At 33.8% G+C, this 24,496-nt stretch overlaps 3 protein-coding genes across 7 annotated transcripts in view; all 3 read left to right on the forward strand.

Annotated features, from left to right (window-relative positions):
• The window catches only part of LOC109831389 (DNA repair helicase XPD), an 11,692-nt gene extending 11,277 nt beyond the window's left edge, over positions 1 to 415 (forward strand). The window contains 1 exon segment of the mRNA XM_020398716.1: positions 1 to 415. This exon segment is cut by the window's left edge and continues 17 nt beyond it. Coding sequence (XP_020254305.1) covers positions 1 to 103 — 103 coding nt within the window. The 3' untranslated portion in view covers positions 104 to 415.
• On the forward strand, positions 2,754 to 14,480 carry LOC109831760 (dolichyl-diphosphooligosaccharide--protein glycosyltransferase subunit DAD1-like). Of its 5 annotated transcripts, none has more exons than XM_020399167.1 (7): positions 2,754 to 2,876; positions 2,970 to 3,018; positions 7,964 to 8,056; positions 8,181 to 8,228; positions 13,740 to 13,827; positions 13,917 to 13,960; positions 14,053 to 14,480. In XM_020399167.1, exons 3-7 carry the CDS (start codon positions 7,973 to 7,975, stop codon positions 14,134 to 14,136), a joined length of 348 nt encoding a protein of 115 aa, XP_020254756.1. In that variant the 5' UTR covers positions 2,754 to 2,876; positions 2,970 to 3,018; positions 7,964 to 7,972; the 3' UTR covers positions 14,137 to 14,480. The 5 variants fall into 5 exon arrangements, with proteins under 5 accessions (XP_020254756.1, XP_020254755.1, XP_020254753.1 ...); XM_020399166.1 differs by lacking the exon at positions 2,970 to 3,018 and adding an exon at positions 7,349 to 7,401 and having other exon boundaries at positions 7,961 to 8,056; XM_020399164.1 differs by lacking the exon at positions 2,970 to 3,018 and adding an exon at positions 7,349 to 7,401.
• On the forward strand, positions 23,997 to 24,456 carry LOC109829671 (50S ribosomal protein L33-like). Its single transcript, XM_020396717.1, has one exon. The coding sequence runs from the start codon at positions 24,095 to 24,097 to the stop codon at positions 24,260 to 24,262; it is 168 nt and encodes a 55-aa protein (XP_020252306.1). The 5' UTR covers positions 23,997 to 24,094; the 3' UTR covers positions 24,263 to 24,456.

Here is a 24,496-nt window from a genome sequence, read left to right on the forward strand (position 1 = left end):
AATGGCCCAACCGTACGATAAGACAGGCGGTGGTAGCAAGAAAACACTATTATCTCAAGAGGACTTGGAGAAAATAGGGGAGAGTGGTATGGAGATGTTTTGATATCTCGACGAGCTTATATTTGTGCCTGCCCATGTGAAATAGCATCGAAGCAAAGCAGGAAGTTTTGTGTTAAGTCTTCTTTCATGTTTATTTTAGATGTTCAAACGCGAGTAACTTAAAAAGAAGAAGCTGCTGTTGCTTCTAGTTTGAGAATAGGGATATGAGCAAATTTTTTGTATCATGGTTCTTGTTATTGTTGTTAGCTTTTTCCTAGCAGTGGACGGAGTTGCTGTATTTACTAAATACAATAGTGTGCATCCCCTGCAAAGCACGGCCTCCTACTTTTTTAAGCATTGCATTTTAAACTTGTCACCCTCTAAGTTTTAATATATTTGATTTAATTATTGTATGCTTAAAACTAGACATCATATCTCCTCTATATTTAAAGAAGAATTCAAGTTTTAATATATTTGATTTGTTTTATTGTTTATGATACACTAAATTACTGTAGCATGAATAGTAATATCAAACATGGAGGAACAGATTTGATTTACTGTTTATGCTATAGTAAATTACTGCAGCTAACCGTACCTCAAGCATAGAGGATTTACTGTTTATGTTATAGTATTTTACTGTAGTATGAATAATAATTCTTTGGATTTTCCAAGTATAAAGGAGTAGATTTGCTTCTTTCACTCTCCCTCCCTCTATCTATGTTTTGGGAGAGTGATAATAGCTTAATGTATTGTTTTGTACTTTAGATAAAAGAATATCCAGTGCTTTCACTATTAGATTAAGAGAGTGGTTGGGAAGACTTTTTTTTGTCAAACTAGCTTTTAAGCTAGCTTTTTTTTACCTGTTTGGTAAATTAATAAATAAGTTAGCTTATAAGTATTATTTTCAAAAGTTGGTGTACTCCAGCTTTTAAAAAACTAGTTTATAAGCTTACTTATATAAGTTAGGTTTAACCAAACAAATTAAAATTCTACCCAAATAATTTTAGTAGTATTTTTATTATAAAAGCTAAAAACAACTAATAGTTGATATAACTTGTAATCTTTAAAAAATAAGCATTTCCAAACACCCTCTGATGAGTTTTTTGGTTTCAGCTGTGAGCACGAGCTCGTACTAAGTTTTGTACGCTTGAAGAATGGATGTTTCTGATCTCTGATGTGAAATTTAAGCAGATCATGATTATTTCAATCAAATTATTAGTATTCAATTACTACCCTGAAAATCCCTCCGCAATACAAGGGAAGCTTACGAATCTACCCCTCTATAAAAATGAGAGAACCCAATGTTCGCTATTCATGCTACAGTAATGCTATAGTAATATTTATTGTAGCATTGTTACCGTAGCAAACAGGATGTTATATACTGTAGCATTTTTTTTTCTTCAAAAAGTGCTATAGTGCACGGGAATACCGCAACATTGTAAAAAACTATAGCAATAAAAAAATGCTACTGTGGCATTAAACTGAGATTACTGTATCGGGAAAAAAATGATATGTGGTGGTTTGCACGGTATTCACGACTTGTCTCTTATAAAGGAAAGCTCTTGACTTAAAAGAGTTTTGTTTTTTAGAAGCTAAAGAGTTTTGTTTTATCTTTTAATCCTTTGTAATTTGTGGGACGTGCGCACAAACGCACAAAATATTTCTTCTTCTTCTTCTTAAAATTCTTTTGGGTTTTGTTGGGGGGTGGGGGTGGGGTTTGGTGGAGCTGGGGATGTTACAACCAACCCGATTAATCTCAATGTGAAACCTTATTACCTTCCTAGTAGAATATTGACTAATTTTAATTTCTAATTGTCATTGTTTCTCAAAGGATCAAAAGAAAAATAAATAGAAAAGAGGGTAAATTTCACAAAAATCCTCCAAAATTTTCATACACTTTGAGATAACACAAAATTAAAAATGTCATATAACACCAAAATGTTATGTAGGATAACCCCTTCCCGTGTGACACAGCCTTTTGGTTGTTACGGCACCAATTCTAGAAGCTTTTGTTGCATCTCAGAATGGCCCCTCGCTAAAATATTTTTGTTGTATCTCAGCATGGGCTGAACATTTTGGGGGGTTTCTATGAAGTTTACCATAAAAAGAAAATGATAAATAACACTTAAATACGTTGGTATGAACTTTTCTTTTGCGCCCCGAGTTCTTTAAAATCGTGATGTTAGTAGTATTTTTAGTTATGCAAATGTGAAAATGTTCGTTCGAAAGTTTTGATGAAACATTCATATGCTTGATTTTATGGCCTTCTAGCTCTGAGTTTGTTGGATATACTGTTAAATCTATACAAATTATATTTTTTTAAAACTAGAATTGGATAATTTAACTTGGAATTTGATCAATAGTGATTTATGGTTAAAAAGCTAAGATTAACATGTGAATATTAAATAAAAAAATTTCAAGTGAATATTTTCACATTTGCATGATAAATAATACTATGTGTCAGTTTTAAACAACTTAATATACATAGTTGCTATGAAAAAGAACTAAAGGTATATAAGTGCTAAGTGAGTAAAAGTATAAGGTATTCAAGTGCTAATTAGCCAAAGAAAGGGCGGGGAAATAAAAAGATCTGAACCAAAACAGCCAACAAGGTCTTTTGATCGCTCGCAAACTAAATGGGCCTAACTCAAATCTAACTCATCTAAAGCTCAAGCCCACCACTCAATACAAAGGCCCAACTAGGGTTTTACTTTCTCCATTGATTACTTTCGAGCGAGCGAGCGTGCGAGCGAGAGAAAGAGCAAAGGCAAAAAAGCGCCGCCGCCGACGAAGCGGTCGCCGGAGCTCCGTCACGACCACCGATCACCCGCCACGAGGTGCAATTCTTCTTTACCCTCATTAAAATTCCTAGCTTTTGATTCGGTGAATTTATTGTTTTTTATTTTATATAATATGATCGCTTAATGTAGATTGAAGTCGTTATTCGCTAGGAAACGAACCAATGAGTCCGAGACCTTGGTCAGTAAAAAAGGCTGAGATTTTTTTTTGTGGGAATTTATTTATGCAGATGATTTTATACAATATCGATAATTTTGTTAAAAATCTAGTCTTGTTAAAAATTGAACTTTGGAAGTTTGTTGTAATGGTGGGGCTTTTGTATGCAAATATATTAATTAAATATAACATTGTATAAACATATAAGGTTAACTTTTGGAACTCTGATCCATTTGATATAGTTATTTTCTCATTTTATATACGTGGTCATTTACATTTGAATGCATCTGGTATCAGTATCTCGTTTAGCATTTAACAGCACTAAATTACATGTAAAGTTGATCTCTTCAGCTTTTCACAACTTTATTGCATTCCCTTCAAATTGTATTTTGCACTTCCCTGCCCTTTTATCCAGCCTTTTGCATTGTGGCAATAGATTATGATTGCGACATGAAGTATGAAGGACCAATTCAACTAGCTTGTCTCTGTATCTGGTACGAAAGTTTCAGATTATTCTTTGCCCAGAGGAGTCCTGAGCCATTGAAGCACAATTTATAGTAAACGCACAAGACAATATGGTTTTACTTCGTAGATTATGACTTTTCTTTGACAGAGACCTTACTCTTTTTTTTGGGGGGGTAAGTAATAGATCTTATTTACCAGTGATCAATGAAGTCCAAAACAAAACTGATGGCAAAGTTGCGGCCTCTCAAAACATGTAGAGAGCCAATCAAAAGAAGAAGAAGTCACAACTAATAACAAAAATATTGTTAGTGAGAGTAAAACACAGCTACATTAGCTCCTCTTCTTCGAAAAGAAACTAGGCTCGATATGCATGTCTCTTGAGTGTTGCCTGTTGACTATGGTATCATTGAGCCTTGTTCCTGCTTCATTGTATCTTAATGTCAAATACTGCAACCTGGTATTATGAAAAACAATTTTGGTCCTGGCTAACTAAATGTGATATTTGCAAGCAGCTGCAGCTCCTCTTGTAATGCAATTGATAGAGCTGCTGCCCCTCCACTCTTGCTCCATCCAAAAACAACGGCTTCAGGCCAAGTAGTGGGGGCACTATGAACTCGTACAAAAGCCCTAACCTGAGACCATAAGTTGAGTACTGAAAGGGCATTCAAAGTGAAGATGATCCTTTGTTTCTACATGGCTTGCACAAATGGGGCATACATCATCCTCAACAACCCCATAATTTTTCATTTTATTAGGTCTTGGAAAAGAATAAATATTCCAAATAATATTGGTCCATCTCTTTTTCTTCATTTCTCCCACAATTACATCACATGTAGCGGAGGCGCTATACTTGGCCTTTATCCCTTTCCAAGTAATACCCAAATTAGATATATCAGTGCATGGTAAAGCCAAGTCTCTGAGTTTAAGGAGCTTCCTGAAGGTCTAAGAATAGTGATTTTTTGCTTTTAAGTGTCCAAAAATCATGATTCCTTAGATAATATCCATGCATCCATCTAATCCAAATAGAGTCAAACTTAAGAACTATAGCCCAATTTTTCTTAATCATTAGGGCTTTGTTAAAACAATTCATATCATGAAGACTTAAGCCCCCAAAATTTTAGGAGAACACACTGAAGACCAAGCCACATTTTATCAAGAACAAATTACTAATCTACCCAAATCATTTTTGTATAATTTTTATCATAACAACTAAAAGATGACAAAACTTAACATAACCCAAAAGCTTCTAAAATTTCTCTAAATATCAACATTTTTATCTTAATTGAAAAGTGCTATTTTTTTATTTTAGGAGGAGCATTATTCAAACGATTAATATGCAAAATATAACAGCTTGGATCTTGTAATATGGCACCACTCCGTAACACCACATTACATATGAGCTTACAACTTCCAAGCAGAATACCAAATTGACATAAATTCTATCCTATTAGGGGTAGGAGTTTGAATTTTCCACCTTACTGATTAGAAAAAGAAGAATAAAGAATAAAATTAGAAACCTAATGAGCCTATGTATAACATAGTAGCTAAAGAAGTACGACTATAGATGCACAAAAACTTCTTAATTCCAAGTAAATTTCAGATTCATGAACACAATAGCAATCTTCTTCTTATTCTCTTATAGAGAGAAAAAAATACATTAAAGACTTGTCTGGTGGATTGAAACAAACTACTAATCTACTAAGCAATAGGTTAAGTCACTAATTTCATCTAGCTACAAGTTTAGACAACTTAGAAATATATAATCAATAAACTCTGAATAAAAATAAAGCTAAACAACAAGAACTGCAATTACATAGCAAAATTAGTTTTCTAAATCTCTCAACCAAAAATAAGAGCGACAATAGCCTTAGCTTCCTCCCTTAGATCAAAAGAAATCAAAATTAAGTCTCTGATTTTCCACAAATGATAGTAAAAATCAATAAAGTTACTACATTAATGCTGATAAGCATACAATCAAACACTATATGTAAAACGCTACATAAGCATTCTATCGAATAGCAGATGCGCATAAAAAAATATACAAACAACTCTTAAAAAACTAAGACCAACTCTTCCAGATCCAGCATCACAGATCCAAAAATAAAAAAGCTCAAGAATTTTCAAAAATATATTGTAGTCATGCTGACAATTCCAAAAACGGAACATATATTGAATCATGTTGATGGAATTACAAATAGAGAGCCAAAGATTCAAAATTTCTTTAAGAGGATATCAAATCAACATAATTTCTAAATTAAAATCCCAATTTAGTAGATTGGATTAGTAAGAAAAGATGAAATATCATTGAAATTCACCAAATATTTCTTCACCAAGCAACAAAATTTCTACACCATGCAACAAAATTTGAGGGAGTTTAAACATTAAATCATTGAGCGAGCAAAAACCCTAACGAACCCTAGAATTCTGTAGGAATTGGGATCTCATATCTCACTTCTAAATTTGACCAAATAAGCAGCCACATCCAAATCTAAATCATGTGAAGAAAATCAATAAGAGGAAGAGAGAGAGTGAGGGTGATTTTAAAAACTAGGAGGGAAAAAAGTCATAGGAGAGAGAAAATTTGAATATGAACCTGAAGAAGCCGTAACCCTAGAAGCGGATGCTCTGGGGAAATCTAGACCGCCGAGATGCTCGAGGTTGAAGATGGTGAAGAAAATCAATGGCGGCAACGGGATTAAGGTCGAACAGGTTGAATACGACGAGGGGTACGACGAGGGAGAAAAACCACATGCTTTTGAACCATAGTTTCACACGTGAACAATTGATCTCTTTAACCGTTTTTTATCCTACCCCCTTCACCTGGTTATACTTTTACGCTCATACATGGCTAGACTAATTTTAGAGCTAATGGGTTTGGCTCGTTTTATAGGCGTTAAGTGTTAGTTAAATAGTTAAAGGGCAATACGTACAGCTTGACTTATAGATAAGAAGATTATTAGCATTTTAGCTTGTAGTCATTGAATTCCTGTACAACAAGATGTACGAGAATCCAATGAGTAATATGTCAAAACTAAATAGAGCTCTCTAACTATTAATATTTGTTAAAATTTTTATTAGAAATATCCCAACTCTATTTGAAAGTAAAATTAAGATAAGTTTGAAAAATAAGTTTGGTTGACTTAATAGCAAATTTAATAAATATTTTTAGTGAAAAAGATCTAAAACTAGCATGTAAGTATCATAGAGAAACATTTAGGTAAAAAATTTCATGTTTGCATGATCCATGGTAATGACGTGCCAATTTTAAAAAATTTATAGTATTTTATTTTAGCAAAATGGAACATGTGGTATTTAATTGCCATTTAATTGTCAAATGAGAAACTTTACGGCACTTTTGTGCAAATTTAGCTCAACTTATTTACCAAACTGGCCCTTAACATTTTGAAGGGATAACAATAGAAAATGGCCCACATGTGGATCAGGTTTGGAAGAGTGAATCCATCCCGGACCCCACCCAACCCGCATGTAAGCCCACAGCGCAAAACCGCAACCCTCATTTGATTTCTTCATGATTTCCCCATTGATGAGGAGACCTTAGATCGTAGTCGCAGACATCCCTCAATCGTTCCTTCTTTTTTCCCCTCTAAAATCTAATTTGGGGGAATGACACCCCAAATTGCTGTTATGCTCTTTGTAGTAGTTTAGAGTGCATATCTGTGTTTTTTCTTGTCATTTAAATGAAGATGAATTGATTTTTTCTATAAAGATTGCATTTTGACCTGAACTGAGATTAATTTGATAAAATTTTTGATAGAGAAAGGTGTGGGTTTGGGAAAAAGATCCTATTTTGGTGTGAAAACGGAATTGCTTTGAATTGGATTTATGGACCGGTTATCATTATTAGTGTTAATTATGCTCTTCATTTCAGTGTGAAAGATTCTCTCCCTGCTCTGTGCAATGACTGTAGAGCCATAAGTGAAGGTAATTTGTAAGGATTGATATTAAACTTGTGATGATGGATCAATTAGAATTAGATAGCTGAAGTTTGTTCTTGTTGCTTTATTTATAACTATTTTTTAGATCAATATGTTTGTTTCTTTAGTTGTAGAGTAATTATTGTTATAATGCTATATCCTATCCAATTGGTAATTCTTTTAAAATTTACAAAAGTTTTAAGAAAAAGCCGGGCCTCTCCTTGTACCCACCTCTAGTTGATAAGGTTCCTTGATCCTTTCATTAGATTGCTAGTAAGGGACTTCCCTATACGCCATCTACACGTCTACTTTTGGTCAAGTTCTCTTGTCATTGTCTTTAGTAGGAATTGGGCATCCATTTGGAGTGTGAACCGATATCCAGTCTATAATCTGTCAAACTAACTATGAATATTTTTCAAATAGTCTCTTTTTTTACCTCATTTTTTATGAGAACATACTTGACAATGATGATGTTGTTTCCATTTTGATTTGATAATTTTTCATTTGCCTGATTTGGTAATTTGCTTAGTTATTGATCTTTTCTCTTCTTGGCTTATCCACAAAAGTAGAAGTTCAAAATGGTGAAAACTACTGGTAATGATGCTCAAGCACTGATCCATTCTCTACTTACTGCTTATGCCGCCACGCCAACCAATCTCAAGGTATAGTTGATATGAAATATGAAACATACAAAACTTGTCTACTTTAGTATAGTCTCTTCTCTTATTTCGTCAACACTATCATATGAATTTGAAAACTGGCTTTTCCATGATTTTTTTTTTGCAGATCATTGATCTCTATGTGGTTTTTTCTATCTTCACGGCATTAATTCAGGTTTGACTAAATGGCGCGTCATTTATCTTTATATGGTGTTTTTCATCTATGTTCTATGTTAGAATCTCAAACATAGATATGGTTCGGATATAATTATGATTAGTTAACGTTTTCTGATAATCTTTTCTATCAAACAGATGGCTCAAACACTCAAATGCCACGTACTAAACTGATCTTTATTATACTTAACCCATTGAATCCAAGAAGAAAAGGAAGAATATATAGTGAATATGCTAATAGTATAGGAAATAATTGTTTAACAACTAACTTTCTGCTAATTACAGAGTACAGACTTTATGTTGCCTTTCATTAGGAATCTAGTAATGCAACATTGTAGCAAATGGAGCAGTAATGTCCTTTGGTGTTTGTTGAGTGTTAGCATTTTCATTTGTTCCTTGTTTTTAATAACCAAAACTTAACTAAAATAACAACCGTTAGGGATCATTTTGACAAAGGAAATTGGCTTCTGTATTGAGATGTACTCTTTTGTGCCGTTGAGTTCCTACTAGGTTTTCTATCTGTTTCCGTCAGGACACTGCCTGAATTCTCCATTCCAATTTGTTTTTGTAGTTGCCATTGAGCAGATGGTTGTATTCTTCTCCTCTTTTATCCCCGCCCTGACTTATTTATCCTTCCAGATTCTAGTATGCTTTGCTTCAATACAGCTGAATTTTGAATCCATTTTCATGTTTAGCTTGCTAATGGATTTGAAGCCTATATTATTTAATCACTACAAGCTGCTAGCTAAATATTTTTAGTCAATTATTCACCAAACCATGAATGTAAACACTCCACTCTTCTTTAATTTCTCTGGTGATTTTGGATTTGACTAGTGATTGTTTTTAAAAATCTGAGCAGAATTGTAGTCGTTTCTAAGGGGCTGTCTTGTTTGCAGCATAAATAAATTGCAACAAAGTTTCTGCAGCAAATGTTGCATGCAACATTTGTTGCAAGAAATCAATTTGAAATTTGTTATTTGAATATCTGCATTTATATTATAGGAAATGTATTTCCAGTGCAAATTTAGTGTTTGGTTGAAAAGCATTTAGTGCAAAAGCTACATAATTTTGTCATATATGGAAACTTGATTTAGATGATTTTGGATGTGGGTGTAAAAAAAATTGAATTTGATGAGGTGAAATTATTTTTATTTTTTAATTTCCTTTTTTTGAGGTTGGCACAAGAGAGAATACTAAATAGGTCAAACTAACAGCTAACATCACCATCAAAACACATATCACCTAATGATGCACATTATTTTTATACTAACATAATCATTCATATAAGCAATACGAAAGCAGTCTGCCACTCGATAGTTAAGATCTGCAAAATATGTAAGTCTCAGAAATTATAAGTAGGCAAATGGTATGAAGAATTAAGTTGGTCTGAAATAGAAACAACAAAAAGAGAGTAGAAAAAGCCATAAAAAATGTGAATAAAAATGAAAGTGCATGATAGAGAAGCCTAACTACATAGAACAACCTAATAACCATCACCATATGCTCGGTTGCTAGAATTAAGATCACTAAAAAGTGAATGTACTACGAGATTGGATTACGATCACACAATGGAGGTTGAAATTAAGAGGCCGTATATATTATATATATATATATATATATAATATATATATATATATATATATATATATATATATATATATATATATATATATAGATTAATGGGTATCCTTTGTCATAGGAGGGGATTTTCCTCCTTAACGCCTCTAAAATCACATTGATTGAGCGACATTGTGGATGATCCGCTCCGTTGAACTTGATCTACATATTCTAAAACCCCAACACAGCCAAGTTTGGGTGAACCCGTCGTCGTTTGACCCTTCATCCATCGTATCAATTTTAACGGTTTTGAATGAATAGACTTTTCACATGGCTCGATGGAGGGGTCAAACGACGACGGATTCACCCAAACTTGGTGTGTTGGGGTTTTAGAATATGTAGATCAAGTTAACGGAGCGGATCATCCACTAATGTCGCTCAATCTCATGTGATTTTAGAGGCGTCAAGGAGGAAATCACCTCCTATTGACAAGAATACCCATTAATCTCATATATATATATATATATATATATATATATATATATATATTAGAGAGAGAGAGAGAGAGAGAGGAGAATTAATGGGTATCATTGTTATAGGAGGGGATTTCCATCCTTGTCGGCCTATGTGACACAATTCCCACCATCCTCATAAAGTAGGCACAAATCTCCACTGAACTCACACTTCTCTTATGAGGATGGTAATCATGTGATTTTAGAGGCGTCAATGAGGAAATCCCCTCCTATGACAAGGATACCCATTAATCTTATATATATATATATATATATATATACACACACACACACATACATACATATATTAGCCTGGATTGCTTATACATTAAGTACTATATCATGTAGGTAAATAAACGTAACTTGAAAACTTATGCATTTTAACAGACATATCATTTGGCCTTTTCAATGTTTAAAACTAGCCCTATGAAGTGGTGTCAGTTCCAAGAGCAGCAATGAATGAGACTAATTTTGGCTTCAGAGTTTTTTTGGAGAGAAACCTAAACGTGTAATGGAGAAAAGAATGACATGAAAGTCGTCAATGAATATTCAAAGAAGAAACTACCTTAATCTTTTGCCCTGAGCTACTAATCAAAGAGCAAAATAGATGTAAGAATAAAAAGGCAAAAATCTTTTCTAAAGTGTGCAATCCTATGAACTTGCTTCTAGTATGTAATCACATTTCTGCTACAACTATGAAAAGCCTTCACGCGAATGATCATGAAATTTGCATGTGTGTGCAATCCCATTAGTTATATGATTTTCATAAGAATGTATTTACTACAAGTGCACATACATAAACTTCGGAAATGTAGCATTTACGATGAGACGTCGAAAATGTGCAGACATAACACAACAATCACTCATTGAGTATATAGCTACTTCTAATAAAATAAGAAGTGCAATAGCTAACATAATTTTGAAAGTATCATCTTGTAGTTTGTCAAAGAAACCTTTTAGCTTGCTAAAGCAAACATCAGTATACTTCCAAATGCCTAAAAGAACAATAATTAAATTTACTACCAAAACCAAACTTTATAACAAATGCATCATGATATCAAAGTTTATAAATAAAACTAATCAGGTGACCCAGGTCTCATTGACTGAACTGCAAGTTAACCATAATCATCTGTGTACCAACATGAAAAACTACACAATTAAAAGCTATGCCATCCTAAGTCCCTTTGTCAACTCTGAGATGCTCATCTATCAATATTTTACATATTTAATCATTGTACTTGATATTATGCACGGAATTTGGACCTAATCCCCAATAATTCAATTGGTTTCTAGTTTAGTTACATAAAAAAAGCTATATCACTAGTCAGGCTATTTTTTATCATAATTTGATATGATTTGTAAATTATTTCTCACCGAAACAATCAAATAACTGTACCTTTGTTAGGACTGAATGACAATTAAAACACAAGAAAGCACAAGAAATTAATTAACAAAGATCCCTGCTTACTGTAGTTTTTGGTCCAATTTAGCAATCACGAGTTGAGAAAAAGGAGATCAGTGAAATAAAAAAAAGGTAGGAAACTAAGCCAAGAGAGTGAGTAGTGAAGGAGTCATCTTGGTCAAGGATCGCCATTGCCACCACCAGAGGGAGCATAGGACTAGCTAAAGAAATCCGCAATGGATCCAGGGTTATTGGGGGAAAAAGAGAGAAATTCTGTAACTGATCTAGGTTTTGGGTGTCTAGACACCAGGGCGAGAGATCGGGGGCGATCACGAGAAGATCAGGAGCAATCTCAATCAAGAGAGAATTGGGAACAGATCGCAATCTGAGAACATGAATTCAAAATGACACCATGGTCTTTGTTGATTTCAGGCCAAGTGTAGAGTTTAGTTCCAGATAAAAATTGGGCCAATTCCATAATTTCAAAATTTTCTTATCCAAACACTGGTATTGGCCTAGTTTCTGAAATTGAAATCAATTACAGGTTTCCAAACAGTCTATTAAGGAAATGTAATTTTCTTGAGTCGTAATCTAAGCTAAAGAGTGAAATGAAATAGCTTAGCATTATTTGACAGTAATTCTCTTCAAATATAGAGAAAGAGGATGATAAAGGTTATAGGCACATTCTAATTTCTCCTCAGTTGCTTTTGTCGAATCAAAGGGAGTAACTTCGAAGTGAACGTTCACTAAATTACAATTTATGTACACTATTAATCTATTATATTAAGTCAATGGTGGAAATTGCTATCAGAATACCAACAATACGAGTTTACGATAATAGCTATTAATTGAAATATTAAAAAAACGAGCATCTGTAATCTCATAGGTGATCTTATAAAAATTAAAATATAGCCAATTGAATGATTAGCAAAAGAAAACTTACATCAGAAAAGTATAAATAATAAGATAAAGAGGAAAGATAATGACATTGTCAATAGTACTACAAATAGCAAACTACAAAGTAAAGTTAACCTATTTTGTGGAGCCCAACTACTGGCTATAAGTATCGAGGTTTCATATATATACTTTATAATTTGTTAAAAAGGGTCATATAATCTTATATAATAAAATTAATTTAATATTAAATAGTAATATCATTATTAGAAAAAATTCTTTATGAATCGATATGCTCTTTACGATATATAAGCTATATACTCTAAATTTTTGTGTTTTTCATAGAGCCAAAAAGTTTGAAGACGAGCCTCTAACATGTTGCTCTCACAACAGCAAAATCCACTTAGGAGATATTAATATTCTAGATGAGTTATGTATCATATATACAATACAATTGTCCTAGACAAGTGTGTTATAATAGCATTTTTTATTCACATCGTTTGGGGTAAGATTTGATAGGAAAAATAGAGATGTTGTGCTAAATTAGTACAACATCGTTTGGGGTAATAAATAGAGAACATCTAAATTAGTACAACATCTCTATTTATTAGTATCTTGAAGATACTTTATAATAGCAAAAATTTAGATCACTCATCTTTTAAAGTCTTCAAGATACTAATAAATAGAGATGTTGTACTAAATTAATGTGTTTATAACTTACAAATAGTAGATCACGTAGCCACAGTCTGGATTGAAGGAAATAATGATAATATTTTATTTGATAGAGAGATTATTGAGTTGATAATCAATCCCATAAAAAACTTTATTTTTTTATTTTTTTCTCTATTTTTATCAATGCACGTGCATCTCAACTCATGATATCCAACCACGTGCATTACACGTGCATCTCAACTAGTATAGGTAAAAGCGTAAGTAAGAGGATAAGGTTTGAAGTGAATGTTTTGTTTCTCCAAATGCCTGTGCAAAGGTACAGTCACATGATACTCTCTTACAAAGACAGTTTCGTAAATGATGTTTGTATTTGTTAATATCATGCAGGAAAGACTACCGAAATACGATATCTGTTTAACTGTATATCAAGAATTTTCCAAACTACTTTCATTAACTATATTCATTCTGATCTCAGGTGGTATACATGGGCATAGTTGGATCTTTCCCATTCAACTCCTTCCTCTCGGGCGTGCTTTCCTGTGTTGGTACTGCAGTTCTTGCAGGTAAAAAATTCATAAGAAAATAATCCTCATGTCACATGATACTATTCCACTTACTACGTGTTTCTTTTTTTGCTTCTATGAACTTGCAGTTTGTCTTCGCATCCAAGTTAACAAAGACAACAAGGAATTCAAGGTAATTTTGTACAAAATCATCTTATCAAGAAAGCATCATATTGCCTGTGAGCTGCACTTCCTTTTATTAACAAATCCACCCTCTCTTTGCAGGACTTGCCACCGGAGCGAGCTTTTGCTGATTTTGTCCTCTGCAATCTGGTTCTCCACCTTGTGATCATGAACTTCCTCGGATAGAACTGCATTAATATAAGTACGAAAATGTCGATGAGCGTTTCTTTTCAGTGAGTTTGTCTAAGATGCCATGATGATAGCAGACATATCTTTTACCTGGTTGAAGATTGTACTCTTGCCTCACAATTCTCAGGATTTTGACTTATCTTTAGTCATTTTGATGGTCGTTTGTCTTGATAAATGATGTACTCAACTAAAACTCGAGATCAAAGTTCTTATTTATTTATGATGACTGGCATTGTATGAGAAAAAAAATTTGCAAGCTTGAGGATGTTTCCAGTCTCTTTCGAGATTGAGATTTTGATTTTTGATTTTGATTTTTAAAGGAATTGAGAGATTCTTATTCATTGCATCAATGATAATTTGTTTATAGATAGGAGACATTCGAGATACAATGATTTCTTGTTGTTATTATTATTTAATTTTGCAAACTTTTTTCTTTTGGGAGTTCTAAATTTTAGAACATATTCGATTTTCTAAAATTCTCCAAATGCTTCATATAAGAATGCAAATTTTGGAAAATTAGGTTATTGGAAACCACCGAATGTTACATTACAATAAAATTTTGAAAACCACACGAGTGTACGTGATTCCTAACTCAAGGAATTGTTAATCCGCTTTGAGATAACACAAATTTAAAAACACCAAAATGTTATGCAGGATAATCTCCAGTGCGACATGACTTTTTTGTTTTAGGATACAAGTCTAGAATCTTTTTTTTTTAAATCTCAGAACGACCCAATTACAAATGATTTTGCTGGATCACATAATGAGCAAAATTAACTCGCTCATTGCCTCCACAATAATATGAAAAAGTCACGAAAAAAATTGAAGTATTTAATTTAAAATCCCATTGTATTTCTGAGCACTTATAATTTTTACACCACGCTGAGGTGACGCTAATGTGGCGCTGTTGTGAATCTTTTGATATTAACTATCAACTATTATTTGGAAAAAAAAACTACAAACATTTCAATTTTCTAAAAAAAATATTTTTATTTTCTACTTTATTTTTTGGGGATTCTTTTTGAGCAAGAGAAGAGACGAAGAAGTGCTAATTACATTATTTGTCATATAAAGAACATCATTACAACAAAATAATTATATTTTCTTTCTATTGATTAACAAAGACTTTCTACAAAGAGATTGAACTATTAAAAATGAACATCACCACAATATTTTTAATAATTTTTATACACTTACTTTGTCTGTCAAAATTTTCAAAGTAATCCTCCGTAAAATAAAATGCTAAAGTTGTTTTTTTAAAATTCTTTAGCATCTTTCCTTTTATATAAACTTAAGGAGGCCACACAGAAATGAAAGAGCAAGAAAAGAAGTTCAAATTTTTGACAAATTTTCTTTTTCTGATAAATATTGTTTAATATTAAAATGGTACATTTTGTTAGTGCCACCTTTAAAATTAGTTTGGTGCAATATTTGTAGCTGAGGTAATTTTATAAGTGGATGAGTTTTAAAAAATTAATAGGGTATTATTACCTTGAGTTTATAGGCAGAAAATCCATTATAATTTGTGATGCTGCAATATTATTATTAAAAGGAACAAAACATAGTAGTTTATATTGGTTTAAAATGTATTGGCTTAGGAAAAAATATAATCTATCTATATCTATACTACATATATATAAAGATGACTGCCTTGTCAAAAATTTTGATTTCCAATTTTGTCCTTTTAAGTTTGATAATTCTCAAATGTGTCATTAGTTGTAATTAATCATTCACTAATTATATATAACCTCTTATTAATTATGCATTTTCTCATTTTTTCAAAATCTTTGGTCACATTATTATTTTATTATTTGATTGCGTTATTTAATAGAAATTTTGAAATTTATCCATAATTTATCTTCACATAATATTTAAAATTCTAGAAAAATTAAAAATAATAACAATTCATTAGTCTTATGCCTTATGCCTCTCGGTTTTACCTCTTATGGACAACTACTTTTACCTTTCATCTTATTAGCCTTTAAAAGTATGATAATAGTATGAAAAATAATTTGTATTTATTATAATTATAATAATATTAAACTATTAATAGTATAATTATTTTAATAGTATTTTAAATTAATAAGTTACACTGTAATTTAATATACACAATTCAGTAAATTATTTACTAATACTGTTATAAACTAATTATGAAATTAAAATGTAGTTACTAATAGTACTATAATTATGCTATGTATAATATTATTATATTTAAAAAAGAAGAAATTATTTAATATATTATAATTATTTTAATAAATTATGAATAAACTATAACAATTAATAGTTAATCATACAATTCTTTATACATAGTTTTATCATATAATTTATTCATTTAAACAAAATTATAATTATTCAAAATTTATATTGATATATAGGTCATTTCATTATTTTCCAGCGAACAAAAAAAATTTGAAAAACATAAAACAAAACAGGTATGCTCTCGTGCAAAGCACGTGCACTATACTAATAATAATAAAATATGATAAACTACCAGCTTGGTATGTACACTCCTCTTACGAGTTTAGCATTTTTCTAGCTTTAATTAGCAATATGTTGGTATTTTTTAAGCTAAGTGTGTAATTAGACCCATCAACTTTGCCACTTGTGAAAAATGGCCGAGAAACCTGCATAAGCATCAACATAGTCATTATAGTTATATCAATGTGCCAAATAATCTTCTGGCGCTTCCCTTACGAATAATATAGCACTAATAAGGTTTCATGATTTTCTTTTCACTTGCTATGAAGTTTTTAGACTAGTTACATGTTTGGCTCACAAAAATTCTAAAATGTCGTTGGAGCTTGAAAAAGGAATGAAAGTGGTACCAGGGGTGTATAAAAATATAGTTTGATAGTTTAGCTTAATAAATATAACAATATGTTGTAAACTAAGTTGCTGAAGTACCCAAGTGGATGAAAATTAATTCACTGGAGCATTTGTGGTTTTGAAGTGATTTTAGAAGCTAGTGGGTTTCAAAAGTAAATGAGGGTAAAGTTTGGATTTATAGGAAAAAAATTAAGCTTGTAAAAATAAATATATAAGACTAAGGCTCTGGTTTTTAAATAAAAACACATTTATAGATCCAACGCGACAACATTAATGTGAAGAAGAGACAAAAACACGACCGCTTTGCATGAAGTGGTTTAGTTTAAAAATAAATGGGGATAAAACTTAGGATTTATAGGTGAAAAGTCATAGTAGAACTTTTGATGTTAGTGATTTTAAAAATAAATGGGTAAACTTCAGGTTTAAAGGCAAGAAACGCAACTTTGAATATGGTGGGTTCAAAATAAATGAAGAAAACAATAATTTTGGATCAACAATAAATTTGCTTTGAATATGGTGGGTTCAAAATTAGAATTGAGATACATTTACTTGTAATTTGGATCAACAATAAATTTAGCAAATATTAATGATTAAAAATTTACTATAGCACTTAAATACATTTGTATGAAGGCTTTTTTTCCTCAATAGCATTTATGTACCCTGAATTATTTAAAATTATAATGTTAGTACTTTTTGTTATCCGAATGTGAAATCTCATCTGAAAGTTGACATATAACATCTGTATGCTTAAAGTTTATAGCTTTCTAGATATAAGTTTGTTGAATTTACTGTTAAATCTATCAAAATTCTATTTTAAAATTAGAACCGGGATGTATTTACTTAGAATTTGGATCAATAGTAAATTTAGCAAATATTAATGATTAAAGTTCTAAAGATAATATGTGAACACATACTAAATAACATCTTCCAGACGAATATTTTTATGTTTACATACTAGAGAATGTTGTATGTCGGTTTCAAACAACCTAAGTTCCAAAAGTTATAAAGTTGCTACGAAAAACAACCAAGAGTATTTAAGTGCAAACTAAGTTGAGGCATAAAGGAATTTAAGTGCTGTTTACCCAAGAGCATATGACTTGATCATTTATGGCCTGTTCAAATGGAGGGTCGAGAGGAAAAGGGGAAGAGAAATGTAATTTTAACCTTGTTTGGGAGTTTTCTTAGAAGGGTAGAGATGGAGAAGGAAGGAGAAAAGGGAAAACTGAGAAAATGTTTTTGATATGTATAGACGATTTTGCCCTCCATCATCAAAATAAATCAATGGCCATGATTCGATCAAAAACCCTAGCCGGCCCCGTACGTCTGATCCATTTCTCCCATTTCTTCAATTATTTTCACCGCCGCCATCCTCTATAATCTCTCTCTCTCTCTCTCTCTCTCTCTCCACCCCCGATTTCTTCCCTCCCCCCGCCCAGCGCCTTTCAGCTCCGCCGCCTCCTCCTGTTCGTCGACGTCGCTGCGCCTCAGGTTTTATTTTTTTTTTATTTTTTTTATTTATGTATTTTTCCACCAACGATTTTGACACCTAATATTCGAAAAGAAACATGTCTCTGACCCATTGCCTGTTGAATCTGGTATACTTGAGCCTTGATATCCTCCTGCATTGTACCTCGATGTCAGACTGAATCAGGGTGCATTCCTCAATCTGCAACCTGGCATTACGAGATCAAATTTTTTTGTTCCTGGCTAACAAAATGTGATATTTATGAACTTGTACAAAAGCCATAACCTGAGACCAAATTGGATTCTGAAAGGGCATTCAAAGTGAAGATGATACATCAATGCATAGTAAAGGCAAGTCTCGTGAGTTTACGGTGCTACCTGAAGGTCAAGGAGTAGTGATTTTTTGCTTTCAATCGTCTTAAAATCTCGGGTGGGCCCCCCTGCACTGTAGCAGCAGGAGAGTGGGTGTGGCTGAAAGTGTGCCTGTAGTGCCACTCGATATAGTTACCTTTTCATTTTATATGCATGGGCAGTTACATTTGAATGCATCTAGTATCATTATCTCGTGTAGCATTTAACGGCGATAAATTACATGTAAAGCTGTTCTTCACACGACTTTATTGCATCCCCTTCAAATTGTATTTTGCGCATCCCTATCCTTTTATGCAACCTTTTGCATTGTGGCAAAAGATGATGATTGCCACATGAAGTATGAAGGATCAATTCAACTAGCTTGTCGCTGTATCTAATACGAGAGTTTCAGATTATTCCTTGCCCAGAGGATTCCCGAGCCATTTGAGCATAATTTATAGTAAAGGCAAAAGACAATAAGGTTTTACCTTGTAGATTATGAATTTACTTCGACAGAGACCTTACTTTTTTTTGGGTGGGGGTGTGGGGTGGGGTGGGGATGGGGTAAGTAAGTAATAGAATTTACCAGTGTTCAATGAAGTCCGGAGCAAAACAGATGACAAAGTTGTGGCCTTTCAAAATATGTAGATAGCCAATAAAAACAAGAGTAACAAAACGTAAAAACTATACTTTCACAGCTAATAACAAAAATACAGTTAGTGAGAGTAAAATACAGCTACATTAGCTTCTTCGAAAAGAAACGAGGCTCAATATGCATGTCTCTGACCCATTGCCTGTTGGATCTGGTATCCTTGAGCCTTGATATCCTGCTGCATTGTATCTTAATGTTAAACTGAATCAGGGTACAACATTCCTCAATCTGCAACCTGGTATTATGAAATCAATTTTGTTCCTGGCTAACAAAATGTGATATTTGCAAGCAGCTGCAGCTCCCCTTGTAATGTAATTGATGGAGTTGCTACTCCTCCACTCTTGGTCCACCCAAGCTGTAATACCCCAACCCTTGAGAGGGTAATGTGATTAGTATTGATAGATTTGATTGGAATACTCATACCACCAAGATGCATCTTCTTTTCGGGAACTCAACTCTTAGAAACTCCAAAGTTAAGTGTGCTTGGCCTGGAGAAATTCTAGGATGGGTGACCCCCTGGGAAGTTTTCCAAGGAGCGCGTGAGTGAGGACAAAACGTGCTGAAAAGACATGTGGTGGTTTGTAAGGCCAGTCCATCAGATCTAATAGCGTACAGACTCCGGGATTCCGGGACTGGGCGTTACAAATGGTATCAGAGCAAAGCCAACCGGAATTGTGAGAGCTAAGTGCTATGCGGCGTAAAGTGCTACGTCGAGAGGGCGGGAGCCACCTCTTGAGGCCGTAGGAGCCACCTCTAGAATCTCACACGGATGGTACGGTCTTTGATGATATGATTTGGCGCAACGAGGACGTTGCGAGTTTAAGTGGGGGAGTTTGTAATGCCCCAACCCTTGAGAGGATAATGTGATTAGTATTGATAGATTTGATTGGAATACTCATACCACCAAGATGCATCTTCTTTTCGGGAATTCAACTCTTAGAAACTCCAAACTTAAGCGTGCTTGGCTTGGAGAAATTGTAGGATGTGTGACTCCCTGGGAAGTTTTCCAGGGAGCGCGTGAGTGCGGACAAAACGTGCTGAAAAGACATGTGGTGGTTTGTGAGGTCAGTCCATCAGATCTAATAGCGTACCGACTCCGGGATTCCGGGGCAGGGCGTTACACAAGCAATAACTTCAGGCCAAGTAGTGGGGGCATTATGAACTTGTACAAAAGCCATAACCTGAGACCAAATTGGATTCTGAAAGGGCATTCAAAGTGAAGATGATCCCTTGTTTCCACATGGTTTGCACAAATGGGGCATATTTCATCCTCGTCAACTCCATAATTTTTCTGATTATCCTTAGTTGGCACTCTGTTCAAACGCCACACAATCCACAAATGCCGAAAGAGTGATTTGGAATAGAATATCTATTCCAAACAATCTTGGTCCATCTCTTTTTCTCCATTTCTCCCATAATCACATTATATGTAGCAGAGGCACTATACTGGACCTTTATCCCTTTCCAACTAATACCCAAATTAGATATATCAATGCATAGTCAAGGCAAGTCTCATGAGTTTACGGTGCTTCCTGAAGGTCTAAGAGTAGTGATTTTTGCTTTCAATCGTCTTAAAATCATAATTCTTTAGATAATATGATAATATTGATGCACCCATTTAACCCGAATAGAGTCAGACTTAAGAACTACAGCCCAAATGTTCTTAATCATCAAGGCTTTGTTTTAAAAATTCATATTATGAAGACTTAGGCCCCACAACTTTTAGGAGAACACACTGAAGACAAAACCACTTTTGCCTTGTGAAAATTGTGCAACTCTCCAAAACAAAGATAATTTGTACACACCTTCTCAACTGCTTTAATAACTTTCTTAGGCAGCACTAAGACACTACCCCACTAATTGTGTATACTGTAAATAACAGTTTTGTTCAATTGAAGCCTTCCAGCAAAAGATAAAGCTTTGCAGTCAAGAAAGTTATTCTTCGAGTGTTTTCTCAATTAAAACGTAGCATTCTTGAGCAATGAGATATTTAGAGGAAAGAGAAATACCTAAGTATTTAACAGGGAGGTCCTATTTCTTCTTACCTTTCTATTTTATGTATGGACTTTCATACAAGAGCTTTCCTTGATCTCAAGACTGTTCAGGGCTTCAAATTTCACCCCAGTTGCAAAGGCTTACAAATATCTCACCTGTGTTTTGCACTTGACTTGGTGCTTTTTTGTAGAGGTGATCTTTATGCTCTCATCTTTATAGCAGTTCTTCATTTCATAGCTGTATCTGGACTTTCTGCTAATGAGAACAAACGTCATGTCTTCTTTGGTGGTGTGGATCACTCTACAAGACTATCTTTCTTTGGTGGTTCTAGACATAGACTTGTATCAACATTCTAAGGTTGATCTAAATAGATTGAAGTGTAAGGTCTAAGCTGAGAACTTGAGAACATGATTCATGAATCATTTTTGGTTATTGCTTCAAGAGTTCTTCTACACCTATTTAATATAATAGCACTTGACAACACATCGAAAACTTAAAATTTTGGGTCTGAAGAGAATATGGGGGCTAGCCGCTAAGTTGCATGGAAACGGGCGCGGGTACTGGTACGGGTGCGGGTACGGGTAGGGGACACGGCAAAATTGTGAAATGTAGGGTACGAGGACATGACTACATATATATATTAAATTAATAATGTACATGAGATATAATTTTCCCGCTTCATGTGTCATTAGAATTAAAATTCCAATTACATTTTTGAGTTTTTTTTATCATATTGATTATTGTGAATTGTAAATTACTAGACATCTAAACGACCCATTAACTATATAGTTTTGAACTTGGGTATGGACTGAAACGAACCCGACCCGTATCTCATTAGTTTCAAAAGACGGATGTGAAGTGTAAGCTCTACGTCCAGGAAGTCTTTGACAAGTGTTTTAAATTAACACATATATCGTATAATTGAGTACATGTTGTAATAAATGCATGCATATATTCGAGAAGTGTCCATGAAGTTTGGGTACGGGAAAGTGTCGGGTACGTGTCCGGTACGGGTACGGCTTCAATAATGAAGTACGCCGGCTTCCTAGGTAAGCATAGGGCTTAGCTTATTTAGCATAAACCTGTACTATGAGATGACAACTTTATTTGGTTTTCAACGCAGCATACTGAAGCAGCATGCCTTCAGTTATGATTTTACATGACATGTTTGTTCTTTTGAATTTCGTGATATTTGATTGTACCTATTTCATCAGAATTACATTTGGAGTAATTTGATCATACTTTTTTTGGGGGTAATATTGATGTGGAACTCGATTAGTTGCTTTAGTTGATCATATATACGTGGTCGTATAAGGGGGGGGGGGGGGGGGGTGGGGCGGTGGGGGGGGGGGGGGGGGGGGGGGGGGGGGGGGGGGGGCGGGGGGGGTTGCTTGTCTCGTATTATATTTTTGTAAGATTCCCTTATCCGGTACCCAGTTCTAGTTTATTGATACCCAGTTCTCGTATTATATTTTGTAAGATCATCATATACTTGTTTCCATGTGAGCTGGTTAACCTGTAATCACTTTTTTGTTATTTGTCTACGTTTCACAAATTTGAGTTCACATGAAATCATTACAGGTATGCTCATATGATTCTTTCCTACTACTACATTGATTAAATCCACTTCAGACTTTAGTTTCCACTTTCCTCTCCTTTTATAGTTCCTAAGTTACCCGAGCACTTCATCCTTGTCCGTGTCCATGTCTGACACTCCTTGGGCACTTAATGAGTATGTACATACATTTATTCCAGAGATGTATTTAATTATATAATATATGTTCTAGCTTAATAACGCTTCTGATTCACTGCTTGGACTCGGGTCGAGTTTGTTTCAACCCATATTCAGTTCATTAGTATGATTTTAAATGGTCGATTTGGTATCTTGTTAAAAAATGAGTGGTTTTCCAATTTATAATCTACTCAATAAAAGAAATATAAAATGTTACAGGAATTTTATTTCTCATAACATGTGAATGACAAAACAAAATTGACCTCTTATAAATTATTAATGGAATAGCATATAATATATATAGTTGTGTCCATGTATCCTATCTTGTACAAATTTGTTGTGTCCGATATCCACAACCCCACCTGCACCTGCACCCATGCAATGTGGCAGCTAAATAACATATGACAACTACCAGATGTATGTATGTGTGTGTGTGTGTATTTTTTTTGGGTTTTTTTTTGTTTTGTTTTTGGGGGTGGGGTGGGGGTGGGGTGGAGTGCTAAGGTGGGGCAGGGGATTACAGTTATCGCTTGTCTGTGTTAATGAGAGGTCCAGATTCTTCCTTGCTGAAGAGTTCTTCAAAACCATGCTGGTATAGATTGCAGTAAGATCTACAAAAAGGTTATAGAAGATTTTACATTGCAGACTATGACTTCTTCTCATTTTGATTGACAAAGACCTTGTACTAACACCCAATTAACATCCTTCAAGGCTGATGAAAATAGATTTCAAGTATAAAGTTGAGCTAACATCATCATTAAGTTTCCGATATTTTTCTGTTGTATTTCATGGGATCTGTTGTATTTCATGGGATGTCTGCAACCATTTATGTCTACATCGAGCTTCATTATGCATGTATATAGAATTGCGTAATTCATTTTTCACGGAATTTGTTTGTTATTTATAGGCGAGTGCTTTCTAAATAGAGCACTGAGATGGCGAAGGGAAAGAAGTTGTTCATCAAGTTGGTGTCAGCTGCAGGAACAGGTTTCTTCTATGTGAAGCGGAAGAATCCCAGGAGAACCCCGGATAAACTCGAGTTCAGGAAGTATGATCCGAGAGTTAATCGACATGTTCTTTTCACCGAGCAAAAGATGAAATGAGAGTATATTTGGATTTTTATCCTTTTAGGTCTTTCAATCGAGCTATTTTCTGCTGGTAGAACGTCGTTTCAACTCGATTTTATGTTAGTAATGTTCAGGAAGAAATGTTGAGACCTGGTCACTTTCTTTTATGTTGCTGGATGAAATTAGAGTCAATATAAGTATTGATCTATGAATGATATTGTGGCTGAAAATCTTCAAAAGTTTGGAGAACAGTTTGGCTCCAAAGTTACT

Source organism: Asparagus officinalis, chromosome 2, assembly GCF_001876935.1.
Source record: "Asparagus officinalis chromosome 2, Aspof.V1, whole genome shotgun sequence".
Classification (NCBI taxonomy): domain Eukaryota; kingdom Viridiplantae; phylum Streptophyta; class Magnoliopsida; order Asparagales; family Asparagaceae; genus Asparagus; species Asparagus officinalis.

What these genes read in the sequence shown, in the direction of transcription:
- LOC109831760 (XM_020399167.1), top strand. Translation starts at nt 7,973, where the DNA reads ATGGTGAAAACTACTGGTAATGATGCTCAAGCACTGATCCATTCTCTA. An exon ending in CCACGCCAACCAATCTCAAG is followed by an intron (nt 8,057 to 8,180) that starts GTATAGTTGATA and finishes TTTTTTTTGCAG; the next exon opens with ATCATTGATCTCTATGTGGT. An exon ending in AAGACAACAAGGAATTCAAG is followed by an intron (nt 13,961 to 14,052) that starts GTAATTTTGTAC and finishes CTCTCTTTGCAG; the next exon opens with GACTTGCCACCGGAGCGAGC.
- LOC109829671 (XM_020396717.1), top strand. Translation starts at nt 24,095, where the DNA reads ATGGCGAAGGGAAAGAAGTTGTTCATCAAGTTGGTGTCAGCTGCAGGA.